This window comes from Protopterus annectens, chromosome 13.part0, assembly GCF_019279795.1.
Source record: "Protopterus annectens isolate FY-2018-M chromosome 13.part0, PAN1.0, whole genome shotgun sequence".
Lineage (NCBI taxonomy): Eukaryota > Metazoa > Chordata > Ceratodontiformes > Protopteridae > Protopterus > Protopterus annectens.
In genome coordinates, this window is record NC_056747.1 from 695,218,718 (window position 1) to 695,243,589 (window position 24,872).

The 24,872-nt window shown below is 42.5% G+C and overlaps 1 protein-coding gene across 2 annotated transcripts in view; it reads right to left on the reverse strand.

Annotated features, from left to right (window-relative positions):
• Positions 1–3,490: 3,490 nt before the first annotated feature.
• Positions 3,491–24,872, reverse strand: part of TSR1 (TSR1 ribosome maturation factor) — an 895,152-nt gene continuing 873,770 nt past the window's right edge. For both annotated transcript variants that reach the window (XM_044054379.1, XM_044054378.1), the window contains one exon: positions 3,491–4,411. In XM_044054379.1, coding sequence (XP_043910314.1) covers positions 4,239–4,411 — 173 coding nt within the window. In that variant the 3' untranslated portion in view covers positions 3,491–4,238. The remainder of the gene's footprint in view (positions 4,412–24,872) is intronic.

Below are 24,872 nucleotides of genomic sequence, written 5' to 3' on the forward strand. Positions count from 1 at the left end.
GGGGTTTCCAGAACCACATCTTCCCACTCTTTTGACCTTTGGGATACGGTTTAGAAGGAGTGGAAAAACGGACTCCCACAGCAGAGAGAGTCTTGCCTTCCTGCTCACACCTGGCAAGGGTATCCTTCACCTGTGGTCCAAAAAGAGCGGAACCATCAAAGGGGGTATTGGTGAAAGATGCCCTGAAGGGTTCCGCAAAGTTACATAACCGCATCCAAGCATGCCTTCTTAAGGCCACACCTGTGCCTGCGGCCCTACTCGCACCATTGGCTGCATAAGAAATGAGCCGCATGGAGGAGTTTACTATCGAATTAAGAGTCGCCAGCTGGGAGGCAACCTTAGCCTGGGCCCCCGCAGCTGATGGATCTTGAAGGGTATCTCCTAGCTCTTTAATGAGATCCCTTTGAAGGCGTGTAAAGTGGCACAAGTAGTTCAGCAATCTCATGGCGAAGGTCGCTGAGGCAAACATCCGCTTCCCATATCTGTCCATCGTCCTAGATTCCTTATTAGGGGGATGAACAGACAAAGAAGTTTCAGCCAACTCCTTTTTGTGGCCGCTGCTACCACCATGGCATCAGCGGGAACACCCTTTGTCAGAAACTGCTTGTCCTGTGGTGCAGTGATAAATTTCGTGGGCCTTCGGGGGTTGGTTCCACTGTGTCTGGGGCTGACCACGCTTTTCGACCCACCACAGACATCAGTGGATCGAAAGGCAGAGACACCCAGGAGGTGGAAGGTCGGGAACCAAAAGCATCCAGGTATACAGACTCATCTTCGGAAGGGTTAAGGGTAGTCCAGTCCCCCCTCTGCCTAAGCATCTCAAGGATGTTTGAGAAGGAGACATTTTCAGAGGGGGATCTTGGGGACCCTTCCGAATCCTCTAAGTCGGTATCTGAAGTGACAGACTCAGGGGAGTCAATATGCTTCCTCTTGCATTTTCTCTTCCGAGGAGACTCCCCTGAATGATCAGGGGAGGTCTCGGAAGAAGAGGATACACCCAATGGGGTGCCCTGGAGCACTTGTTCCCCACGCTTGGGGTCTGGAGGAGGAACAGAGGCAGACACAGGCACCATGGGGGAGGAGCCAAAGAGGTTGATCGTGGGGCTGACTCCGAGGCCAGCACACTCCTCATGACTTCGAAGGCGCCTCTTCCTGATAGCGAAGAGGGCTCCATCTCTGAAGAGACTGGAATCCCACTCAGCACCGAGAGAGACGGCTCTGAAGCCGATGTAGGAGCCGAACTCACCTGCGCCGAAGCTCCAAGAGGGAGAACGGGGTCGGACAAGGGTCCAATGCCACTCACCCCCTCGGAGCTGACGAGGGAGTTCCGGCGCCCAGATCCCTCCAAGGACGGCACCATGGAAGTGATCGGAGCTGACTGAACCGAAAGGGTAGGTATTGGTGCAGACAGTTCCACGATCCGAACCCCAACAAGCTCCGACTCCGAACTCAAAGGGTGAGTCGAAGGAGGAACTACTACAGAGACAGGCAGAGCCGAACCCTGATGAGGGGGGCTGGATAACATTTTAGCCAGGGCCTGCGATTTTAGAAGCCTGCTCACCACTCTCTCCACATCGTGGTCAGATAGTCTGGAAGACCGAGAAGAGTAGGATCGATGACTTCACTCCGACTGCAGCAAAGGAGACACAGGAGCCGAGTGTATCGACGGATGGAGACCTAGAACGTTTTCGGCTCCCTGATGGTTCCGACACCAGAGTCGGAACCGACTGGGAGACAGGAACTTCGGTTCCAGCCGGAACCGAAGTCGAAGCAGACGCCACACCCGATGAGGGCTCCGAACTGGGAGCTGATGGCTTCGTTGGCTTGGAGGGTTTAACTGTCTGAGCCTTAGCCGGTGATCCTTCCGGTTTTAGCAAACCCCTGAGGATTACCTTATTCCTATGCTCCTGCAGGACTCTTGGACTGAAGGTGTGGCACACAGAACAAGAGTCCTGCAGGTGTAGGGCACCCAAACAGTAGACACAAGAAGTGTGACCATCTGTCAGAGGCATCTTCTGACAGCATGAGTCACACTTCTTGAATCCAGATACTTTTGAATCTTTAGACATTCCTGTGAAAGGAAAGAGAAAAACAAGAGTAGGGTAGTAGGTAATGAAAAAAACACCCACACTGTACACAAGCTACCACACCCTAACACACATATGCTATAGTTATATATTTAAAAGAAAAATAGTAAATAAAGCTAGTATGTACAACAATTTCTAATAACACCCACACACGCACTATAGCTATATAGTCTACAAAACTATTATCTAAAAGTCAAATAACAAGGATTAGCCTCGAACTAAAAACGGCTACCTTGACAAAAAAGAAGGAGGGGGAGGGGAAAAACTCTCTAATAAAAAACGAGTTTGAAAGGGATGGGATGGGAGACAAAACTAGAACTAGATGGCTATAACTACTATAATAACTTGAAAAACATTAACTATAATCAAAAACTTTTATAACAGCTTAACAATAAAATAGAAAAATACGACCTGAGCCAGTAAACGCAACCTCGTAGCAGAAGCAGCAAACGAGATCTGGGTATCTAGCGCCAGGCATCATGGGATATAGGGGGGCCTCGAGCCAGTAAGCAGCTCTCGAGCTTTTGAATATGGCAGAGTCGGAGCCGAGGATCGTCTCCGAGCCCAACCCGCAAGAAAGAAGGCGAGATAGACAACTTAACATCACTGACTCTGGTATTTAGGCCGGCCGAGGGCTACCACAACAGGGATAACCCACAGATGATGACTGCCAACAGTAAAACATGAAGAACATCTGTAGTAGCACATACCGACACACAGCTGTAGCTGGGGCAACAGGCACCCTGGGCTATGAACCAGTAGGCACCACTCTGGACAATGGAGTTAAATAGCAAAAAAATGTCTTTACAGTTGAGGAGAATAAAAAAAATTTAAGACTAGCCTAAGCTCCTTGTTACAGCTGCTAACATGCAGGCAAGTTTTTTAACAGTAGTTTTCAGCTGCTGTAATATTAGTAACAACTGCTTAAAGACTGGAAGTACTCGAGCTCAAGTGCCACTGACTTACAGGGAAAAATCAACACCTCTTTTATGGTGCCAATTACAACCCCTAACAACCCACAGGCAGCTGCACCCCTTTGCTCCAGCCTACACTTGGCTTTGTACCTACACACAGATTTGGCCTGCACAACCAATGTACTATTAAACTAATTGTAGTACTTTCCCAAAAATGAGCTATAAGGTGTAGATGTTTTAGACACACACGACTGCTTTTCATACTTAACTGCTGAAGAGGAAAATTTAATGGTCAGTCAGAGAAGTCCACCCATGTCAGATATCTGTTGTAGGGTTGGCCTGTAAATTCTTTGTGCAACAATCATCCAGCCTTTGAAATTTAAGCTAAGAGGAACCTGTGAATTAACAAAACTCACTCATTGAAGGTTGCAGGCATCTATGCAATAAAAATATGAACCTAGTAAGAAAAAGAAACTAGACATAGCAGAGTGCATTGTCTTGACCTTGTATTACACTACAGTACTTAATTTAATTAAGACAGCAAATGTGATTACATTTTCTCTACTTACAACTTCAAACAGTATGTCAATATGACAGATGTGGTCTTGCTTCCCTCTATACCAAGTTAACAGTTCTATATCCAGAATGCACAGAGAAATGGGACAGAAGCAGAATACAGAATATAAACTGAAAAATGTAATCAACTATTTCAAGAGCATTTAACTTGCGTCTCTAAATGGGTGTAGTCACGTCTGTTCAAACACTGTGTATATTAAGCAATGTCATTCTGGCATGCAGATGTTGAAGAACCAATTAAAAATAATATAAAGTTAATTAAGTTCTTGTATCACCACAGATTAGGAAAATGTAAGCTCCATTCACTTAAATCTGGCTACACCAGCTCACCACCAAAGAAACTGCAGACCAGAAACATATGTGCCTTATTTAGATGGAAACCGCTACAATGACTCAGCATCCAGCAGTTTCTATTGTTAAACTTATTTTTATTAAATGTTCAATGTGTAATGAGAGACAAAGCACTACATATACGAGCCCATGTTTTTCAAAGCCAGTGTCAAGTGCAGATCCTTGGAGTTGCAGCTTCCAACAGAATGAATATGAAAGACGTGATTTGGTACTTCATTCTTCTCCTTAATCTGAGATCTGTACTTTGAGGCAGTCAGAACATCTGACACGTAAACTGCATAAAAAAGTACATGAGCGTAATGCCAATACCCTATATCACCTCGTTCATCTCAATAACATTTTCATTTTTTACCCACAGTATAGGGTCTGGCACATATGGGTCATAAGTCCATTTGGGAAAAACTCGTTTATACAAGTTCATCAACACAGTATCCTGAGATTTTAAATGTCCATCAAAGGTGCATTTCATATGGCCGTGGGTACCTAAAAGAGAAATAAGACAAGTTATTGTAGGCATAGTACTACTACTCTCACTCGGGTACTGTATACTTAAAACTCTTCCTTTACTAAGAAAATAAAGACTGAGAAAAAGGACACAGTAAAGAAAAACTGTCCATTTATTTGAAGTGATTTATTAGATTAAAAAACACAACAAAAACAAAAAAGTGGGATGTGTGTCTTTGGTCAAGTTGTAGTAAAACACAACTGCATGCAACAAAAGAGTCAAAGAACTTTAACCGATAGGAGAGCAGTCACTACTGTCAAGACACCCCTCAGCAACAAATGACTAGGGGAGGGGTTTGAAGACACCCTCTGCATGTTACTATGTAGTACATAATACCCTTCATGGAACCACATAATATCAATGCAAAGAACAGTTACAATCACATCAACATAGAAAGCTTAACTAGTAAGGCAATGTCAACATATACTTAAAAGGCCACATTTGCTTTAGGAATGGCAAGTACTAACACAAACACACTTCTATTACACTGTTCACACTAGTTATAAATACAAGATTACAAATAAGAGTGTGGGACCATGCTGTGACCATGAGCGAACCACCTCGCATACTCCCATGAAACCATGGTGTAGGAACACAGTTTCATTCAAAGTTCTTTTCTCACTACACCAGTAATTGTATTATGCATTTCTGAATTGGAGTGAGGATTAAAACAGATTTTTTTTTTCTTACTGCTGACAAAACTATTTTCAGAACAAACAATGTTGCTATCACACAACAGCATCAGACAATGACATAATAAAAGTTAGAAAAAAAAATTCTTAAGCTCTTCAGACGTGACCAATGACAGGATATCAAACTGATCCTACCACATAACAGAGCAATCCTATAACACTTAGTGCCAAAACTACTGTTGACAGAGTAAAACCCACATTTGCAGGTCTTAACAGTTAAGGTGCATTCAACCAAAACTATACCTGTATCCTGCATAGCAAAATTTATTTAAAATGGGTGGCGAAAGCCAAACATACTCTGGCTAGGCTTATAAATGCCCTAGGGCAGATAGCCTAGTATGAACCTATGAACCTATATGCAGCTGCATCTTGGTATTCACATTAGGAATCGTCTCTCCTCCCACAGCCCACGTCAATATCACATTTCCTTATCAACTGAATGTAGAAGGTATCCTGAAATAAAACTAGAAAAGTATACTTGTGTGAGAAACTGTCCACAACAGTGGATGTCTGAGTAGGTTGACCACTGCTGCATTAGTATTCAGGGTTTCTTTTTTTGGCTGAAGGGGATATCTGGAGTTTCCAGGGCTTTTCTCCTGTGTCCAAATGAACACAGGTCCTCCCCAGTAGAGTGGGCCAATATACATCAGTGAGAGGGATGCCTACTTTGTTTTCAGTTCTTTTGGGCAGAAAAGCATTCAAAATAGCATCTTCTGCAGAAGTGCTGAGAGCTTCCTAGAGTCCTTGGTAAGTAAAGTGCATGAGGAACCATGTTCCCTAGCATGCATGCCTAACATACAGTACAGGTTAGGGTAACAATGACATGAGCCCCCTCACTCAAAACCCAGGACACAAATGGAGGAAAAAAAAAAGGTAAACAGAAGAATTCCAGAAAAATTCAATGGGACCTGACCTGGCAAATTGGACTGAAAAGACCAAGTAAACCAGGGGGGAGCTGCTCACACAACTGTAATATCATATTCCTTTACTTAAGGTACAGTACAAAAGCTGTAGAGGAAATAGCAATGGAGATTGCAACAGCAAACCCCACACTGCTCTCTGACCATACATTCAGCATGCAGAAAGTCTGATGAAGTTCTGACAGAAATTGAAATCTTCACTTCCAGCGCTTTGCATCCTTCTTCTTGGCTGGGTGGATGCCCTCCCACTTCGGAATCAAGTCAGTGGGCTGCCCAAATACATCATCTTTGGCCTTGGTTTCCATTTGTGCTGAGGTCCGAGACCAGAACATACAAGGGTCCCTCTATAAATAGGGACCCCTGACAAGGACTGCTCAACCGGAAAGGACTCAATCAGCTGCCTCTTCAAAAGCTAGAACAATATGTGGAGGAAGGGTGCCTTGTAATGGTGATAAAGAGGGAGGGTGAGGATTAGAAAATAGTGGATACAGTACAGTTTTGTACCTACCATAAATGTAGATGTCCGAATTGGATAGCATCTGCAGTCATAACAACTGGGTTGTCCTGTCGTCAGGCAGCCCTTCAGTCGGCCGGATTCCAAAGTCCGGGTCCGGCTTCGGCTGATGTCGCACTTCACCCGACGTCATCTCTGTTGGTCTTCGGGTATATAAGCATCAGCCGACGCCATTTTCTTCAGTGTTTCTTGCCCCAGATGCCAGAAGCCCTCTAGAAGGCTAAAAAATTTTGGATAGATGCCAATGTTTCCAAAAGATAGAGGTAAACACAAAAATAAGCATGTATGTACATAAATACAAACAAATACACCATGAAAGAAGTCCCCACTAGCTAGCTATTAGAAGGGTAAACACCCTAGGAGTACCACAGAGGGAAGGAGGGAGGGTAATCCTGACTGCAGATGCTATCCAATTCGGACATCTACATTTATGGTAGGTACAAAACTGTACTATGTCCTTCATGGATGCATCTGCAGTCATAACAACTGGGTAGAATACCATAGCCAACTAGGGGAGGAGGATAAAGGTAGATTATGGTGTGTTTAGGATCCCTTGCAGAACAGCAGTGGCAAACCCTGCTCGGGATCTGGAATATAGAGGTAAATTATAATGCTTGGCAAATGTATGCACGGAGGTCCAAGTAGCCGCCTCAATAATGTCTTTGGTAGCCACTCCTCGTAAGAAGGCTGTGGTAGTGGCTGTTGCCCTTGTAGAATGAGGTCTTATGTTCTGTGGAATTTGCTTTCCATGGAAGGAGTAACAGAATCGTATGCAATTTCCTATCCATTTGGAGATTGTCTGTTTGGAAATAGCTTTTCCTTCCCTTCCTGTTGCATAGGCTACGAAAAGTTGGTCAGTCTTTCTGCTATTTTTGTTCTGTCCAAGTAGTAGCGTAGCTGTCTATGTACATCCAAGGTATGCAGTATTCTTTCCCTCTGTTTTGTGGGTTGGGAAAGAAGGTAGGTAGGTGGATTGCCTGGTTTAAGGACACTCTGGATACCACCTTAGGCATAAATGTAGGATTAGTCCTCATGGACACTCTATCTTGGTGGAAGATTAGAAAGGGTTGCACTGCCATTAAGGCCTGTAGTTCTGAAACCCTCCTTGCTGAAGTAATTGCCAGTAGGAAAGCAGTTTTCCATGACAGGTGTTGCAGGTCTGCTGTTGCTGCTGGTTCAAAAGGTGATAGAGTCAATATTTCTAGCACAAAGTTCAAGTCCCAGGCTGGTAATGGTGGTTTCCTTGGAGGTTTTACATTCTTGATTCCTCTGAGGAACTGCCTGAGCAAAGGGTGTGAAAAAACAGGTGGATCAAAGCTGTATTCTGCTGAAATAGCTGATGCATCAATCTTGATGGAGGAATAGGACAGGCCTGAATGAAGTAGTTCGGCCAGATACTCCAGAATGTTGGGCATATCTATGTTTGATACATCTTTACCCCTTTCTGAGCTCCAAATGACAAACCTTTTCCATTTCCCAGCATAGTTTCTTCTTGTTGAAGGTCTGCGTGCTTCAAGAATAATGTCTTTAACTCTTTGTGAAAGCTGTGGATTAGCAGCTGCTATGTGATGTTCCATGCAGTCAGTTGCAACGTTTTAGGTTTGGATGCATGGTGCTGTAGTTGTTCTGAGTTAGCATCAAAGGCATCAGGGTATTGGCCACATATTGTTCGAGACATGCTCCTCAGCAGTGGGTACCAATGTTGTCTTGGCCAGTTTGGAGCTATCAGGATTATCCTTGGGACGTTCCTCCTTGATTTTTAGTAATACTTTGTGTATCAAGGGAAGAGGTGGGAATGCATATGCTGTTAGTCCTTTCCAGCTGAAGGAGAGCGAGTCCACTTTCCATGCTAGTGGGTGGAATGTCCTTGTGCAGAATTTTTGAGCTGGTGATTGAGAGGTGATGCGAATAGATCTATCTGAGGCATTCCCCATTTCTTCTCGAGATGGTCTTGAAGATGTCCGGTGCAGCTGCCATTCGTGGACATCCGATGTAGTCCTGCTTAACATATCTGCTAGAGTTTTCTTTTCCTGGTACAAATATTGCCTGTAACTGGATGTTGTAGCTGAGTGCCAGGGTCCACAGCTCCAAAGCCATTCTGCATAGGGGTAGGAATGAGTGCCTCCCTGTTTGTTGATGTACCACATGACTGCGGTGTTGTCTGTCCTTATCATCAACTGGCCTTCCTTGAGAAATGGTCTGAACTTTTGGATTGCCAGTTTTACTGCCAGCATTTCTTTTAGGTTGATGTGCAGGTGAAGTTGGTCCTGTGTCCACAATCCTTGCACGCATTTGTCCAGCATATGTGCCCCCCATCCCAGGTCTGAAGCATCTGTTGTGATGGTCTGGCTTGCTTGACCTTTGCGAAAGGGCAGGCCTGGGTTTGACTGGCATGCGTGAGCCCACCATAGGAACTCCTGTTTTAAGCATGGTATTAGTGGAATTTCCGTTTCTAGGCTGTGTCTGTGTTGGGACCATAAATTCTTTAGGTACCACTGAAGCTTTCTCATATGTAGTCTGGCAAATGGAACCAAGATTATGCATGATGCCATGAAACCCAAGGCCTCCAGTACCTTTCTTGCTGTTAACTTGTTCAGATTTGTTAGTGCCAAGAAGTAAAGAGGGAGTTCTTTTTGTTTTTCTGTAGTTAGGAATGCCATTTGTCTTACTGTGTCCAATTGCGCTCCCAGGAAAGTCCTTGTCTGGGATGGTATCAGCCTTGACTTTTGTAAATTGACTGTGTATCCCAGTGCTTGAAGCAAGTAAATGACCCTTTGTAAATCTGTTGTCAGCTTGCTTTTGTTGTCCCCTTGTATCAGACAGTCATCCAGGTATGGATAAATTTGAATTCCCTGTAGTCTGCAATGGCGATTACTGATGCCAGGCATTTTGTGAATACTCTGGGCGCAGTAGATAAGCCAAAGGGCAATGCTGAGAATTGATAGTGCTCTGATCCTGCAAGAAATCTGAGGTATCTTCTGCAGATAGGTCGAATGGGGACGTGCAGGTATGCCTCCTTGAGATCTAGAGTTACCAGCCAACACTCCTTGCCCAGCATGGGAAGAAGTTGCTGTAGGGTCAGCATTTTGAATTTTGGGACAATGATGTAAGTATTTAGGGTAGACAGGTCTAGAATTGGTCTCCAACTTTTTCCTTTCTTGGAACTAGGAATAGTCTGGAGTAGAACCCTTTCCTTGCTCTGCTGTTGGCACTTTTTCCACAGCTCTCATGTTTGCTAATTCCATTATCTGTTGTAGAGCCTCTGTTTTTGATTTGGAGGTAGGTTTGGCATTCCTCTTTTGACTGGTAAAGTGTGGAAGTGGAACCGGTAACCTTGATCTATGGTTCGTAAAATCCACTTGTCCTTTGTTATGTGGTGCCAGTTTTTTGAAAATAAGGTTAGCTTTCCGCCTAGAGGAGCTGCTATTTGTTCCCTGGTTGGCGGGTTTAGGTTTAAGTCACTGTGGCTGTGTTGATGTAGAGGCAGGTGTTGATTCTGTGCCTCTGTTGTTACCTTGCCACTGTCGTCCTCTGTAGGCACCTCCTCTGGATTGGTTTCTGCCTCTGGAACATCTATTCCTGCCCCTTTGAGGTCTTGTGGAGTCAGGAAAGGACCAATTTTTGGCAGGCCAGTTCCTGCTAAACCTTGGGGGTTGAACCTACAAGAATTCTTTAACTGTCTGGACTGATTTTGCCTTTTCTTCCATTTTCTTCATAACCTGCTGGGCAGGTGTACCAAACAAACTTGATTTATCCATAGGAGCATCAAGCAATTTAGATTTAACATGATCCGGTAAAGCTTGCTCCTTTAGCCATGCATGCCTTCTAATTACTGTGCCAGTCATGGCTGATCTAAATGAAGCCTCCAGTGCATCATAGCCACATTTTAAAGAATGGTTACTAACCTGCTGTATGTTATTTACCATTTCTAATACATAATTCTTATCAAGAGATTCATCAGTGGTTAGCTTTTTAGTTAACTGATCAAGCATAAACTCTTGGTATTGTATCATGTGAAACTGACAATTTAAAGCTCTAGCTGAAAGAGTGGCTGAAGTGTAAACTTTTTACCCCATCTGTCTAATGACCTTGCTTCCCTTTCAGAAGGAACAGGGCTTTTAGCTATGGTCATGCTACTGCCTTGGGACCCTGGGATATAGTTTCGGGTCTGCAAGAGGGGCCTTGTAGAGGTGGTGATGAGTATCTGGCACCCTGTAAAATCTGTCTGGTTTGGCAGGGGCTGGGGTAAAGAATCTGGAGCTGAGCAGGCATCATTGAAAGCATCATCCACCACAGAGAGCACAGGAGGGATAGCTAAGGGCCTGTGCTGTGGTAGGTGCAAAAGTCCTAAGTCTTTTCTGGAGTCTGAAAAATCCTGTTGCTGCCATTGGAACTGTTCTCGCATGGCATGCAAGGTTTCCCCAAAGGAGAATTCTTCTGGAGGAAGCAGCTGGAATGGATTCTTCAGCATCAGAATCTTCAAAATTGGAGAAAGGAGCCTCTGGCTGGTCAGTTATGTCTGATTCATCAGCAGAATCATCAGAGGACACTGGCTCAGGGGGCTCTGCCCTAGGTCTCTTTTCTGGGGGCTGAGAGGCCCTGTCTGGGTGAGACTGAGATCCTCTAATTAATGAAATTAAATCTTCTGCCAAGGTAAGCATTTGAGAACTGGCAGAGGGCCTGGTGGAAGGGGTTTAACAGGCACTGTTTTAGTAGTCTTGGCTGCTTTAGCCCTGGCGAAGGCCTTAATGGACATGGCTGCTGGAGGCCTAGCAGCACCACGTGCTGGGGTAGAGACATCCAAGGGAATGGTGTCTGATAAGTCAGTGGTAAGCACCGTAGTGGGTAAAATTTCTGAGGCCGATTCAAGAGTGTTAGCAGGGACCTCAGTTGTAGTGATAGTTTCAGGTGTAGTTTGATCAGTTTTCTCGGTTTCGGCCGAAACCGAGACACTCGCGGTTTGCTTAACCATGGTTTCGGCCGAAACCGCGGACCGCGAGTGTCGGTCTTTTTTTCGTTTTTGGCAGAATGCGAAGTCGTAGGGTCCGACGGCATAATGTACGCAAAGTCAGAACCGAAAAACTGTTCTGCAAACTCTGACCGACGTCTAAGCGTTCGTCGGTTGAAAGAAGCACAGGACAAACAAGCTGCTACGTCGTGGGCTGGGCCTAAACAGGGCAGGCAGTAAGAGTGGAAATCTTTATGAGGTATTTGTTTCCCACAGGTTAAACAATTATTAACTTTTTCTGACATCGGCTGAGGCAAGAAAGATTCCCCAACGGGGTACTTAGCTTTAGAAGTCTTCGAAGTAGTATTCGGTAGAAGTAATCTCTGGATCCGACCGACCGGCACTTGCGAACAGCTTCTGCTTCGGGCGCCACGCGGCAAGAAAGACTGAAGAAAATGGCGTCGGCTGATGCTTATATACCCGAAGACCAACAGAGATGACGTCGGGTGAAGTGCGACATCAGCCGAAGCCGGACCCGGACTTTGGAATCCGGCCGACTGAAGGGCTGCCTGACGACAGGACAACCCAGTTGTTATGACTGCAGATGCATCCATGAAGGACATCCACCTAAACCCTGAAGAGACAGCAGGAAACAGGGAAAATGGATATACCTGAACATTTGCAATTATGGCACATTCCTAGCAGTTTTATTATGTTCATCCAATTGTTTACTCAGTGTAGCCATGCCTTCTTGGGAAGGCTCTCAAAGTTTATGGGTTACATAAGATCCTGCAATAAAGCTGTGGCAAATATTGCCCTAGCCTTGAAGTAGGCATCCATGTTGTTACATTTCTGATAAAGTGTGAACTCATGACTACATGTCTGTTTCCAAAATATAAAGAGTATTGACCATATTTAGAAAAGTAGTGGGGACTTCATTGACTGCTACCCCCATGCAGGAACAGTCCTGCCATGGAATGAAACTGCAGGAGATGCAATAAAAGTGTCTGCTTAGAAACAGGTCAGCCCTTCTCACTATGTGCAGAGAGTACAAAACTGGCCCATCTTCCTCATTTCTTTTGTTCTGTCCAAGAAATATCACAACTGCATATCTAGGGAATGCAAGATCCTTTTTTTCCATTTGTTTTTGGGGGTAGTGTAAAAACATACAGGAATGTGTAAAACCTGCTTCAATGATGCCTCAGATCACTCAAGGATTAATATGAAGTGTGACTAACCTTGTGGAATAGAAAGGGCTCTTTCCACATTGGGGCTGGAGTTCTGAAATTAAAAGCCATGACCACTAAAAAGCTACAAGGGGCACAATTGCAGCAGCAGCTGGTTCAAAAGGAGGCAATGTTACTTTTCCTAGGACATAAATGCAAGTCTATGCTAATGAAGGTTCTTCTTATGAGGCATCAGGTGCAGGACCCCCTTGAAGAACTGCTCACAGGTAAACCAGACAAGTGTGTGAGGGGGCATTCCCATGCTATGAACGCTGAAATGACAGATAAATGTGCCTTCTAGAAAATTTCTGACAGATAACGACCTAGCACACCGTGGACTAGGATCAGGTTCTGGAACCTTCCTCTGGTACCAAAGGTCCTTGTACTAGGTCTCCTAGCTTCCCTTAAGCTAGAAAACACAAATAAAGTTTATGCCTGAACGGAATGATAGTTAAAATGTCCATGCTGTTGGCTTTAAGGTCTAGATGCTGTTGTGTACTAGAAACCCTTGTTTTGGGTCAAAAGTTTTATATGCTGAGGCAACATTAAAGGCTCTGCCCTTACCATACCCTCCAGGAGGGAGAAGCAGTGTTGCCTTGAACAAAAACAGCTAGTATTTGGGGCTTCTCCTCCATTACCTTTTGTATTATCGTGAGCAGACAAGAGATTTGGGAAAAAAAAGTGTTCAGAAACACACCAGCCCAGCTCTTGGCCATGGTGCTGGATGAGGTGCATTTGTGCAAAGCGTCTGTAGTTGTCTATATTTTGGAGAAGCAAAAGTGTCTTTCTAGCATTCCATACCTGTGGACAGATCTAGAAAAATATCCTTATCCATACATTTGTGAAGATCTCCTTCTGTTCTGCTTAGTTCATCTGACAGCACTTTGTCTCAAGAAGGGATAAAGGATGCCAAGAGGAAATGCTTGCCTCCTAGGCTAGAAGCCATGCTGCCACAACTAGCTTGTATAGACAGTACAAATGTACCCCCCCCCCTTTGGTTTTTACACAGATGTACCACATCACTGCAGTGTCTATAATAACGCACAAAACTCCCCATTTCCAAATTTGGTTGAGGGCCTTGATAACTTACAAATCACTGCCATAAATTTCCCTCACATAAATATGCCTTTTTTTCTGCATTTTGTCCCAATTTCCCTGGATCCCCCAAACAACTTGTGCAAGTCCCACAAGCTATGTTTGAGGAGTCTATGGTTTGTGATGGGTTCCATTATGAAAGATTCATTTAGCATCATCTGTTGTGCCTGCTATGAGAACTCTTGATTCAGAGTTGAATAGGGGATGTAGGAATTCCAGGGACTTGTGTGCTGGCACCATCTATTTCTTAGATACCACTTGAGCTTTCTCTTGCATAGTCTTGGTTAAGGTCCACCATCAAGTTGGAAGAAGCCATGCATCCCCACGTCCCTTGCTGTAATGTAGTGGAGCTGTGTTATAGAACTGAAGTATTGGTTTAGAAAGGTCACTTTTTCCTGGAACAAACAACTTTCTCTGTTTTGTGCCAGAGTCCCAGGTCCTTTGGTATGGAAGGTGGACGCCCTCTCATTTTCTTGGAAGGGGATGTTTCTTTATGCACTCCCTCCCCTTCCTCTCATTCAGAGAGTCCTGTTCAAGATTCAACAGGATGCTCCCAAAATCTTGTTGGTGACTCCCTTTTGGCTGCGACAGCAATGGCTCCCCTACTTCTGCATCTAGCCAAGGGCAATCATCACAAGTTACCTCACAGGGTGGACCTCCTTACACAAGATGAAGGGTCTCTCATCCATCTCCACCTGTCCACGATTTAACTGACACTGTGGGTGATAGGGTTTTGATCCCTCATAGACACCTTTTTTCTGAAGACGTGCTGCAGGAAACCTACTACTAGGAAATCCTACTTGTCTAAATGGAAGAGATTTTCTATTTGGTGTCTTTCTCATGACCTGGACCCACTTTCTGTGGATGTTCCTTTGCTTCTCTTATTTGTGCGAGTTGCTCAATGCTGGTTTGGCCTATTCATCTATTAAGGCCCACTTATCAGCTCTTCCTGCTTGTCTGCCTTTAACTCCCCCATTAGCTTCTAGATTTGAAGCCAAGCAATTTCTTAAAGGTATCCTTAATAATAGACCTGCTCCTTGGGATCTTAACTTAATTCTGGAAAAACTGATTCAGGGGGTCCTTTTGAGCCTGTTGTTGCAGCTTCCTTGCAACACTGTTCTTGGAAGACGGTTCTGCCAGACGGGTGTCTGAGTTGCAAGCTCTTATGACTTGTTCACTTTTTTTAATATTTCATGAGGACAGTGTGTCCTTGTGTACCAATCTTTCTTTCATGCCCAAGGTGGTTAATGAGCTTGTCACTTAGTCTATTAATTTGCCTACTTATTTCCCCTCTCTGCAATCTGACAGCGAGAGGGTGCTGCATACCTTAAGATGCACATAGACAGCTCAGATTTTATTTGGATAAAACTAAAGCTATCAGAAAATTCAGACCAGTTGTTTGCTTCATTTCATCCTAGGTCTTTAGGTTTGGATGTTTTCAAGCAAACTATTTCTACTTGGATTTCAAATGCAATTTCCTTTTGTTAAGCTTTTCATGGTGAGAGCCTTCCTTCTTCTGTAAAGGCTCGTTCTACTAGGGCTGTGGCTTCTTCTGGTGCTTTTTTCAAGGGCTTAAGACACTAATTCTATTCTTGAAGCTGCTACCTGGACTTCTGTGCATACTGTTACCAAACATTACCAGTTGGATGGTATCGTCAGAGCTACAGCTGCTTTTGTTGATGCCATTCTTCATGGCTTCTTAGAGGGCTCTGCTGCTGCTTCCTCCTCCCAAGTTTCATCTTGAGCTTTGGCACTCTCCCATTTGTAATGAATACTGCAGTGATGAATGTAAGGACATAGTACAGTTGTGTCAAATATTACCATACAGGTAGATGTCCTTGCCTTCACAGCTGCAGTATTCACTCCCTCCCTTCATCCTCCTAGTCTTTTTTTCTTCCTGGATGTGCAGGTTCTCTTTGGTGTTCCTTGGACTGTTGTCCCTACTGGGGCAATCAGTTCTGAGGATGGTACGCCTAATCACCTTTATGCCCTGCGCTACACAAGGTGTGTGTAGGTGATGTTCAGCATATCTTAAAGCAATGGTAGACTTTGGTAAACTGGCCAGACAGTGGGCTTCACGACAAGGAATCCAATTAGTAATGAATACTACAGTGGTGAAGGCAAGGACATCAACCATTATGGCAAGATTTTACACAACTGTACTTTCCCTCTAGGGGTCAAAACAGGAAGGCCTCCAGATATCCTTTTTTTGATCCTGTCATTCTTTTCTTGTGGTGGGCTCTCTTTCCCTTGAATTGTTTTCCTTTGTTCTGCCTAAGAGGACAGAATAGAAGCTATGACAGAAATCCAAAAAACTGCTGACAGTCCTGTACTCAAAAACTTTTATTCGGGAAACCACAACAGTTAAGCGCTTTCGTCAGCAACCACAGGCTGACTTCATCAGAATTCAAGGCAGTTTTTTGGAACACAGCAGCCGACTCCCGCAAGAATAGAAGTTATGTACTTACCATAACTTGGTTCCTGTGTAGCCCAATTTCACGATGCATCACGAATGGGTCTTCGGATCCAAGCCAGCCATTTCTCAGACATACGATCTGAGCCTCAAACTCCTCCTTCCTCTCATAATGCCTCACTCCCTCAAATTGAGTTTGCTGTCCTAATCATGAGGTGGACATTCCCAAGATTAGAAAGAAACAAACAAAAGTCCTACTGGAGTCCAAATTGGAGCCAGTGGGTTCCTTAAACCTCTAGGTTACTCTCAGCTGCACAAGGAAGGGGGAAGGAGGGTGGGAAGTGATACATAATGAAACTGGACAACACAGATACCAAGTTATGCTAAGTACATAACTTCTAATCTGATGTTGTCCATTTCATTATGCATCATGAATGGGTCAGAGTCCCTAGCTACACAAACCCTGGAAGGGCCTCAAAGGAAGGATATGCCTGAGCACCGCAGAACCAAAAGATGCCTTATTCCTGGAAATAATGTCCAACTTGTAATGAGATATGCTGCGGACCAAGTCGCTGCATCACAGGTCTCATCAACTGAAGTTCTAGCACAGAAGGCTGAAGAAGTGGACATAGACCTAGTTGAGTGGGCTCTAACAGGATGGGGAAGTTGTTTTCCTTGTTGGAAGTAAACCGTAGAGCTACATTCCATAATCCAACTTGCCAATGTAACCTTAGAGACTGCTTGCCCCGATCTGTTAGGCGAAAAAGCAATGAACAGTTGATCTGACTTTCTATGAGGCCTAGTCCTATGTAGGTAGGAACGCAACGGTCTGTGAACGTCCAAAGAATGTAACGGATATTAGTCTTTGTTAGTATAATTAGGGAAGAATACAGGTAAATGAATGGTCTGATTCATGTCAACCTCCGAAGCAACCTTAGGGATAAAAGAAGGATTTGTTCTGAGAGAAACTCTATCATTAAAGAAGGTTATATATGGAGGATTGTGCGACTTTTCAAATTCTGTTTTACAAAAAAACTACATTTGTCTGTTTCTTCCACATGTTCAATGGACTTTGTAAATCAACGTGTATGTAGTTCACTATCTTGGCCACCAATATTAACCTTTCATCTTTTGGTTTAAATTCACCTCTCTAACCATTCCTGCATTCAACCCTGATCAACATGAAGTTGTCCCAAGAGTTTTCTATACTTGCAACTATATTTTATGTAGTTTCCACATTTCTTGGCATCTCATCTGATCCTTCACCTTAAATTCTTTATCTTGTTTTTTGGCATATTCAGTTGCTACCTGATTTTTATCTACTTCTGGTTTAATTTCTATTCCCACGCGACACTGACATGCTTCTGCTAAACTAAACAGGAAAGTCATCTTAAGACGTATTCTCCTCATGTTTTAAAATCTTCACTATGTTTGGGTGTTGAGAGGTCAGTCCTACGACTGCAAAGCTATACATGTCAGTTTCGAGGAGGTCCATACCTCCTTCAGAACAGGGAATATATAGTCTTGGTATACACACTGATTTTTATAAATCATTTGGTAAGCATGAAGCATCTTCTTTTTTTCCTGTCTAACCGATCCAACACCTTCTGCAGCCAATCACTCCAAAACTAAGTTAGGACAGGAAGAGCAAACTGGTTTATAGCTTTGACTTTGGTCCTAGACGTCAGAGCTGTTTTCGGTATTAATTTTAGTCTTCTAAAATATCCCTTACTAAATTTTATTCACATCTGTTCATGTTTTGTTGTAGAGCCTTCATCAATTCTCAAATATTTATACGCTCCCTCTTGCACAAGTTTTTTTTATATCGCATTCCTGTCCAAGGCTGATGTTTTCTTGGTGCTGCAGCTTTCCTGCTTAAAGGTTGCTTTTGCACATTTTTCAAGACCAAATGACATCTTGTATCATTGGAAAGTTTTGACCACTTGCAACTGTGCTTTTAGTTCCTTAACTAATTAACCATACAATTTTACATCATCCACAAAAAGATGAGAAGTCTTTACACTTGCTGTTTTCTGGGAGCCAAACTGTAGCCATGACCTAAATATGTTAAGTAAACAGCTTAATGGGTTAAGGACAAGACAAAACAACAGCTTTGACAACAGCCACCCTGGAATATTCCTCTTTGGATTTTTATCCCTGGAATAATAATTTATCCTTTAGCAGGGCTTAACTGCAAAGTGGTTTGCCATTGTTTCATGGTTGCTCTAATGTAACACATCAGTGTAAGGTGCACCTTAATATATTTAAGCACTCTCTTATCCATGAATGTGGGATACTGTCAAATGCTTTTTTGTAGTCTATCCATGCCATACTTAGATTCTTCCCCTTTTTACAATTCTCCATTATTACTTAGCAACAAATGATCCTTTGTGCCATATGACTTTCTTTTGTTAAGCTTTTGTTCTACTATTATGACAGCTCATCTTACATGACTATAAACTCTGTTGGCATCGATTCAAGTGTATAGTTTACAGGGCATTGGAAAGCACATTACCGGTCTATAGCTTTTAGCTTGCAGGTTTGTGCTTAAGTAGGAGTACTGTTTTTCCTGTTGTTAACCAGGATGATGTCTGTTTGGGGTGTGCATATAAACAGTTCTTACTCATGGCCAAATCTTCATGTAATAATGTTAATACTTTTAGCCAGAAGTTAGGTACTGCATCTGGGCCTGGGGTTTTCAATTAGAAGCTTTTATTAACTTTGTTTCAGTCTCTCTGGCCGTTACTTCATCCCATTTTATATCTTGTACATTTGAACTTTATAATCTTTCTTTTACTTCTATGTATTCAGCATCTTTGTTATGTTTTACAGGATATTCATAAAAATGTATCCAAAATGTATCCATTTCTTTTTTGTTGGTGGTGTTTCAGTTCCTTTGGATCATCAATAAATTGCTTACTTGTACTTTTCCTTTATATTTATCTGCATATCTTCTAAGTTTTCTGCCTGTGCTGATGGTCTTAGTTTATTATTTGCGATAGTGCAGGATACATCTTGATCTGTTCTGGTACAGCGCATTGCTTTTGTCATGTCTGAGTATTTTTGTTGATCTGTTCCCTCTTCCATACTCTTACTAGTGACACTTCTTGTCTTAACTGCTTTACAGTTTCCCCTACTTGATACTTCCATGATGGCATTTGATTCCCCCCTTCCTTTCCTTTACTACCCTGTATTTTTGGGGCAAGACTTTACCTATCAATTTAGCTGGACAGTAATGATGAACAGTCATAACTACTGTGTTCATTTATTTTATCAAACGTCTAACTTTTTGAGTTTTACTGACTTTCTGTAGTCCATTTCTTTCATTGATCTTAATACGTCTGTCCATCTCTATTAAATCATGGAACTCTTCTCTTACACCATTTTCTTCTAAACTGAGAGCACATTCTTTGTTCTCCATTTCCTTCCTGCAGGCATTCTACAGAAAGTTCCAGAGCAACTTCCTATGCCACATTCTTTTCAGTTTCATCCTGTCATCCATTGCTCTTTCATATGGGAACTCACTGATGTATCACTCCACAACACTGACTGTGTCAAGAGTTGCCACAGTTTCCTTTACCTTTCCTTGCTGTATGACTCCAAATGAACTTTTGCACTGGTTTCCTATGGAAGACTCCAAAGTATCTTCATATGGAAACTGATCAAATGTTTCCTGCTCCACTGCTCTCTCCTTAATTTGGGGATTCATTGCTTTATCCTGCTGTGATGTTATCAGTTACATTTTCTACACTAAAATCCTTCACTTTGCAGGTAATCCATAACCTCAGTTTCTATTTCTTAAACTTCTCCATTACTGATTCTCTTTTCTACTCTTCCTCTGTTTTCTTATTTTTATATTGTAAAATGTTCCATATATCTGGATGCCTTTGCCTATATTTCTTCAGTTCTCTTTGGTGCTGCTCTTTTGTACTGATTAGTTTTGTTTACTTCTTTGCATAAATATTGCACCATATTGCATCTCTTTCTTTCCTATGTCCATATTTCTTTTCAAAAATCTCTAATTTTGTTCTTTTTATTTTTGCACTTCCTCAGTCACTTCTTTTTCTAAAGGGCCCAATGTTTCTTGGTCTATATAATGTTTTTCATAAATATGTTGCACTAATGAACACAAATTTTTATATGAAGCTTCTGACAGTTTTTCTTGTGCAAGTATTTTTCTTTCCTATAATTTCTCTCAATCTTTTTGTATATCTTCTATTTGGAAATTCTGGGCTTCTCGCATAATGGTAATACACAATTTCTTTCTTATCCTCAAAAGTACACTCTACCATCTTAATGGTCTATTTTGGCCTTTCATTTTTTTTTTTTTATATTTGTGGACTACTTCCTCCTACAAACAAGGGGGGGGCGGCACCCCCCCATAAGCCTCGCCTAGACCCAGTGCAGGGATGTTTCCATCTCTTGACGATTCCATACTGTCATTTTTTCCTAGTCTTGGTACAAGTGTGCCTAAAAGGACTGGGCACTTTTTTTATCCTTGGTCTTGTGCACCCAGCTATCTTTTTAATTGTTAACCTATTTCTGTCAATGAGATACGCTATGTATATATATATCAGTGTCATCTTATTGAGAAGGTACTCATGAAGACTTGAGGATGAATTATTTTCCAGCAATACTACTATCCTTTGCTTGATTTATCTCCTCTCCATTCGGGGGAGGGGGCCGCACATCTCCTCTCCATTCGGGCCACCTTATCACTTTTTCTAATTTCTCCAGATCTTTTGGGTTTCTAATATCATGATGGGAATGAACCCCATTCCTAAATCAAAGTATAATTAAAGTTCATGAAATCAGTTCTGTTTCAATCTTTGATGTCAGCCAAAAGGGCTCTTTGCAGCACCCGCAATGTGCCCAGTAATGACTCCTCCTGCAATTCACACGGGGTTACATGGATTGGTAACATATCTAAATAGGACTGTAAATTCGTTTTTATAAGACCCGTTGCTCCTACTACTACTGGAACTGTCTGGGTATCTTTCTTCCACATTGCTCTTGTTTCTGCCTGCAGATCATGGTATTGTATAACTTTGTGTCTCTTTGTACGCAAGACATTATAGTCACTGGGTATGGCAATTTCAATGATCAATGCTACTTTTGTTTTCTTTCCTTGGACTATATCCGGTTTTCTAGCATCTACCTTTTGAACTGTTGGTAACAGGTGATCCCATGTGATATAAACTTCATCATTTTCTATGATGCTTTGTGGCTTATGTTTCAAGTGTTTTTCAGCCACTTCGATACCATAATATTTGCACAATCCCCAGTACAACAGTCTTGCCACATTATTATACCTTTCAGTATATAGTCCTTCTGCCATTAGTGTGTTGCAATCAGCAACAAGGTGTGTGACTGTTTCTAATTTGGTTTTACAAACTGTACATTTGTCTGTTTCTCCCACATGTTCAATGGACTTTAAAAACCAGCACGTACGTAGCCTACTATCTTGGGCTGCCAATATTAACCTTTCATTTCTTGGTTTGAATTCGCCTCTCCTTAACCATTCCTGCATTTGTACTTGATCAACATGAGGCTCTTCCAGAAGTTTTCTATACTTGCAACTATATTTATGATTTTTCCATATTTCTTGCCTTCTCATTTCGTCCTTCACCTTATATTCTTTCTTTTGTTTTTTGGCACATTCAGTTGCTGCATGCTTTTTATATACTTCTGGTTTGATTTCCATCCCTGCTTGACGTCGATATGCTTCTGCAAAATTAAGCAGAGAAGTCATCTTAGATTTATTCTCCTCATGTTTCAAAACTTTCACTACATTTGGATCTTGTGAGGTCAGTAGATATGTGTTGAGTCCCATGATTGCAGATCTATACATGTAATCAGTTTCAAGAAGGCCCAAACCTCCTTCGGAACGGGGAATATATAATCTTGGTATACAATGATTTTTATAAATCATTTGGTGAGCATGAAGCATCCTTCTTGTTTTAATATCTAATCTATCCAACACTTTTTGGGGCCAGTCAATCATTCCAAATCTGTATGTTAGGACAGGAAGAGCAAATTTATTTATAAGCTTGGATCTTGTTCCTAGATGTCAATATTGTTCTCAGGATTAATTTAAGTCTTCTAAAGCATTCCTTTCTGAGTTTTATTCGCATTTGTTAATGTTTTATTGCTGATCCTTCATCAATTCCCAAGTATTTAATCACACTCACTCTTGCTCAAGTTCTTTTATTATTATCATCATCTGAAAAAGTTTTGACAACCTTCTGCTGTGCTTTCAGTTCCTCATTTGATGAGCTATACAGTTTTAAATCATCGACAAAGAGAAGATGAGAAGTCATTAGGCTTTGTTGTTTTCTAGGAGCCAAATTGTAGCCATGGCCTAAGCTGTTAAGTAAACAGCTTAATGGATTAATGGCAAGGCAGAATAGCAATGGTAACAGAGTGTCACCCTGGAATATCCACCTTTGAATTTTTATCCCTGGGAAAATAATCTGCCTTTTATCATAGCTTAATTGAAAAGTGGTCTGCTGTAGTCAATCAGTGTAGGGTGTATCTTATACATTTTTAAGCACTCTTTTATCCATGAATGTGGGATACTATCAAATGTTTTTTTGTAGCCAATCCATGCCATACTTAGATTCTACCCGTTCCACCTTATCACCAGTATGGATTAACCTATGTAGCCTAAATAACAAAGTATGGCTGTGGAAAGAAGCCTTTGCCTTCATCACCATTAGAGACTCTGTGACCCCTACATCAGCAGTTCTTGCACAAGAGGCTGAACAAAGTGTCTTATCAGCAAGTACTGGAAGGCTACAGGAAAAATATTGCCTTTATGAAATGCAGTTTGCACCCATTTCAATGTCTTGAGTACAAACCTGCATTATGTGATTGTTTCAACCCATCTGACAGAGGCCTAAAAGGCGACCCTATCTTTAGTGGGCAAGAGATGGTGGAATGGAGACTGCATGAGCTTATGGATTAGGATGGGGTTTAGGGTGATGGGGTATGGAGGACAATGGAAGAGCCTTAGCTGTTCCCTCTCTGAGTTTCGGCCCTGAGGGCCTCCATAAACTTTACCACAGTTACCCTGCCTTTTTTTCTACAGAAGTTTCTTACCTTTTGTGGTGTTTCCTTTTTTCCTGCAATCAGTGGCAAGGCCAGCTTTTGGTGGGGTAGTTTCTACTACTATTTGGTGCAAAGGACAGAAAAATGCTTGACAGACTTAATAGTCTTCCTCTTCTCTCAGTTTCTTTAATACCTTTTTTGAAGGGTGGCCAAACAGAAGCTCCTTGTCCAATGGGACATTAAGGATTTATGGCTTCACATAGTCTGACATAAGCTAGGCCCTCAGCCATACATGCTTACTTAGCACTGACCCTATAACTTTTTCCATCTACAGAATCACAGCAATGTTTTGTGGAGTTCTTGGCCATTTGGGAATTGGAGTTACATAATTCAAACACTTACCCCCCCCTCGTTATCTCCCCTTCCCCCGAGAGTTGTCCTTGAGATGGGACAGTGAAGTCCCCTGGAATTTCAGCATGTGTGCCTGGTTGTTTAAGGTCCTGAAATGCAAGTTAGCACAAGTAGTGTCTTTTCCCGATCCTGAGAAGAATCTTACTCTCTCCAGTTATGAGGAACTGCATTCCTTGTGGGGGTCTCAGTATTTCACTTGGTGGCATCTATGGACATCACAGATGTATACGCAACATGGGTTGTAGTTAAGTGGTGGAAAGAATCCTTCACCCAGTAAAAATGGTTAGATTTCTTAGGAAAAGAGGGTAGGAAATCTCACTCAAGATGAACAAGCAAATGGATCAGCCAAGGCTTCAGTTACTGGGGGAATGGCCAAGGGAATTCAGCAGTGGTATTTCCAGGAGCTCCCTGTATCTACCCTGGGCTGGGTGAATTAACTGGCATCTCAATGGAAGTGGACCTTTATTCTAAAAAGGATATCACTAAATGACATATCCACTGGTGGGGATGCAGAAAATAAAGATGTTCTTGCAGTTCGTATGAAAGAGACAGAGAACATTTGAGCCACTGAGGGCTAGTTCTCCTGTCTCTGACTCAGACGAGACTGAATCTTCAGAAAGGAAGAGACCTCATCTTCCTCTTTTGCAGGAAGGAGCCCAAGATACAGATTCATTTTCAGTAGATGGCTGGATGTTCTTTATAAAGATAAAATCCTGATCTAGCTCCTTACGTCCTGGGAGAGAAAATAGCATAGGATATGGGAACAGGGCCCTCCCAGCAGCTGCTAAGGCAAGATGGGGGATGTCTAATTTTGTTTAGATGGCTTGGCTCTGGGCTTCGGTATAAAACCTGCCTTGGAATCAGGATACAAAGCAGATGCCCCAAAACCTCAATCTGAGGATCAATGGCCTCCTCATGTAGAAGTACTTGTACAACTCACCTTGTCCCTTGGTTCTAACAGTGTCAGAACAAGACACCCCACAGAATGGCATCTGGATTGAGACACATTAAATGATTCAGATATGGAGGGTGCACCAGAAAGTGTGGAGCATTCTAAAGAACCATGCCAAAAGCCTCTGCAGAAGAAGATACTATGCTGGGGGCTGTGAATGCATCTGGTTAAGCTACATGTCCTCAAGCCTAGGGAGACCCTCGCACTCTGGTATGACG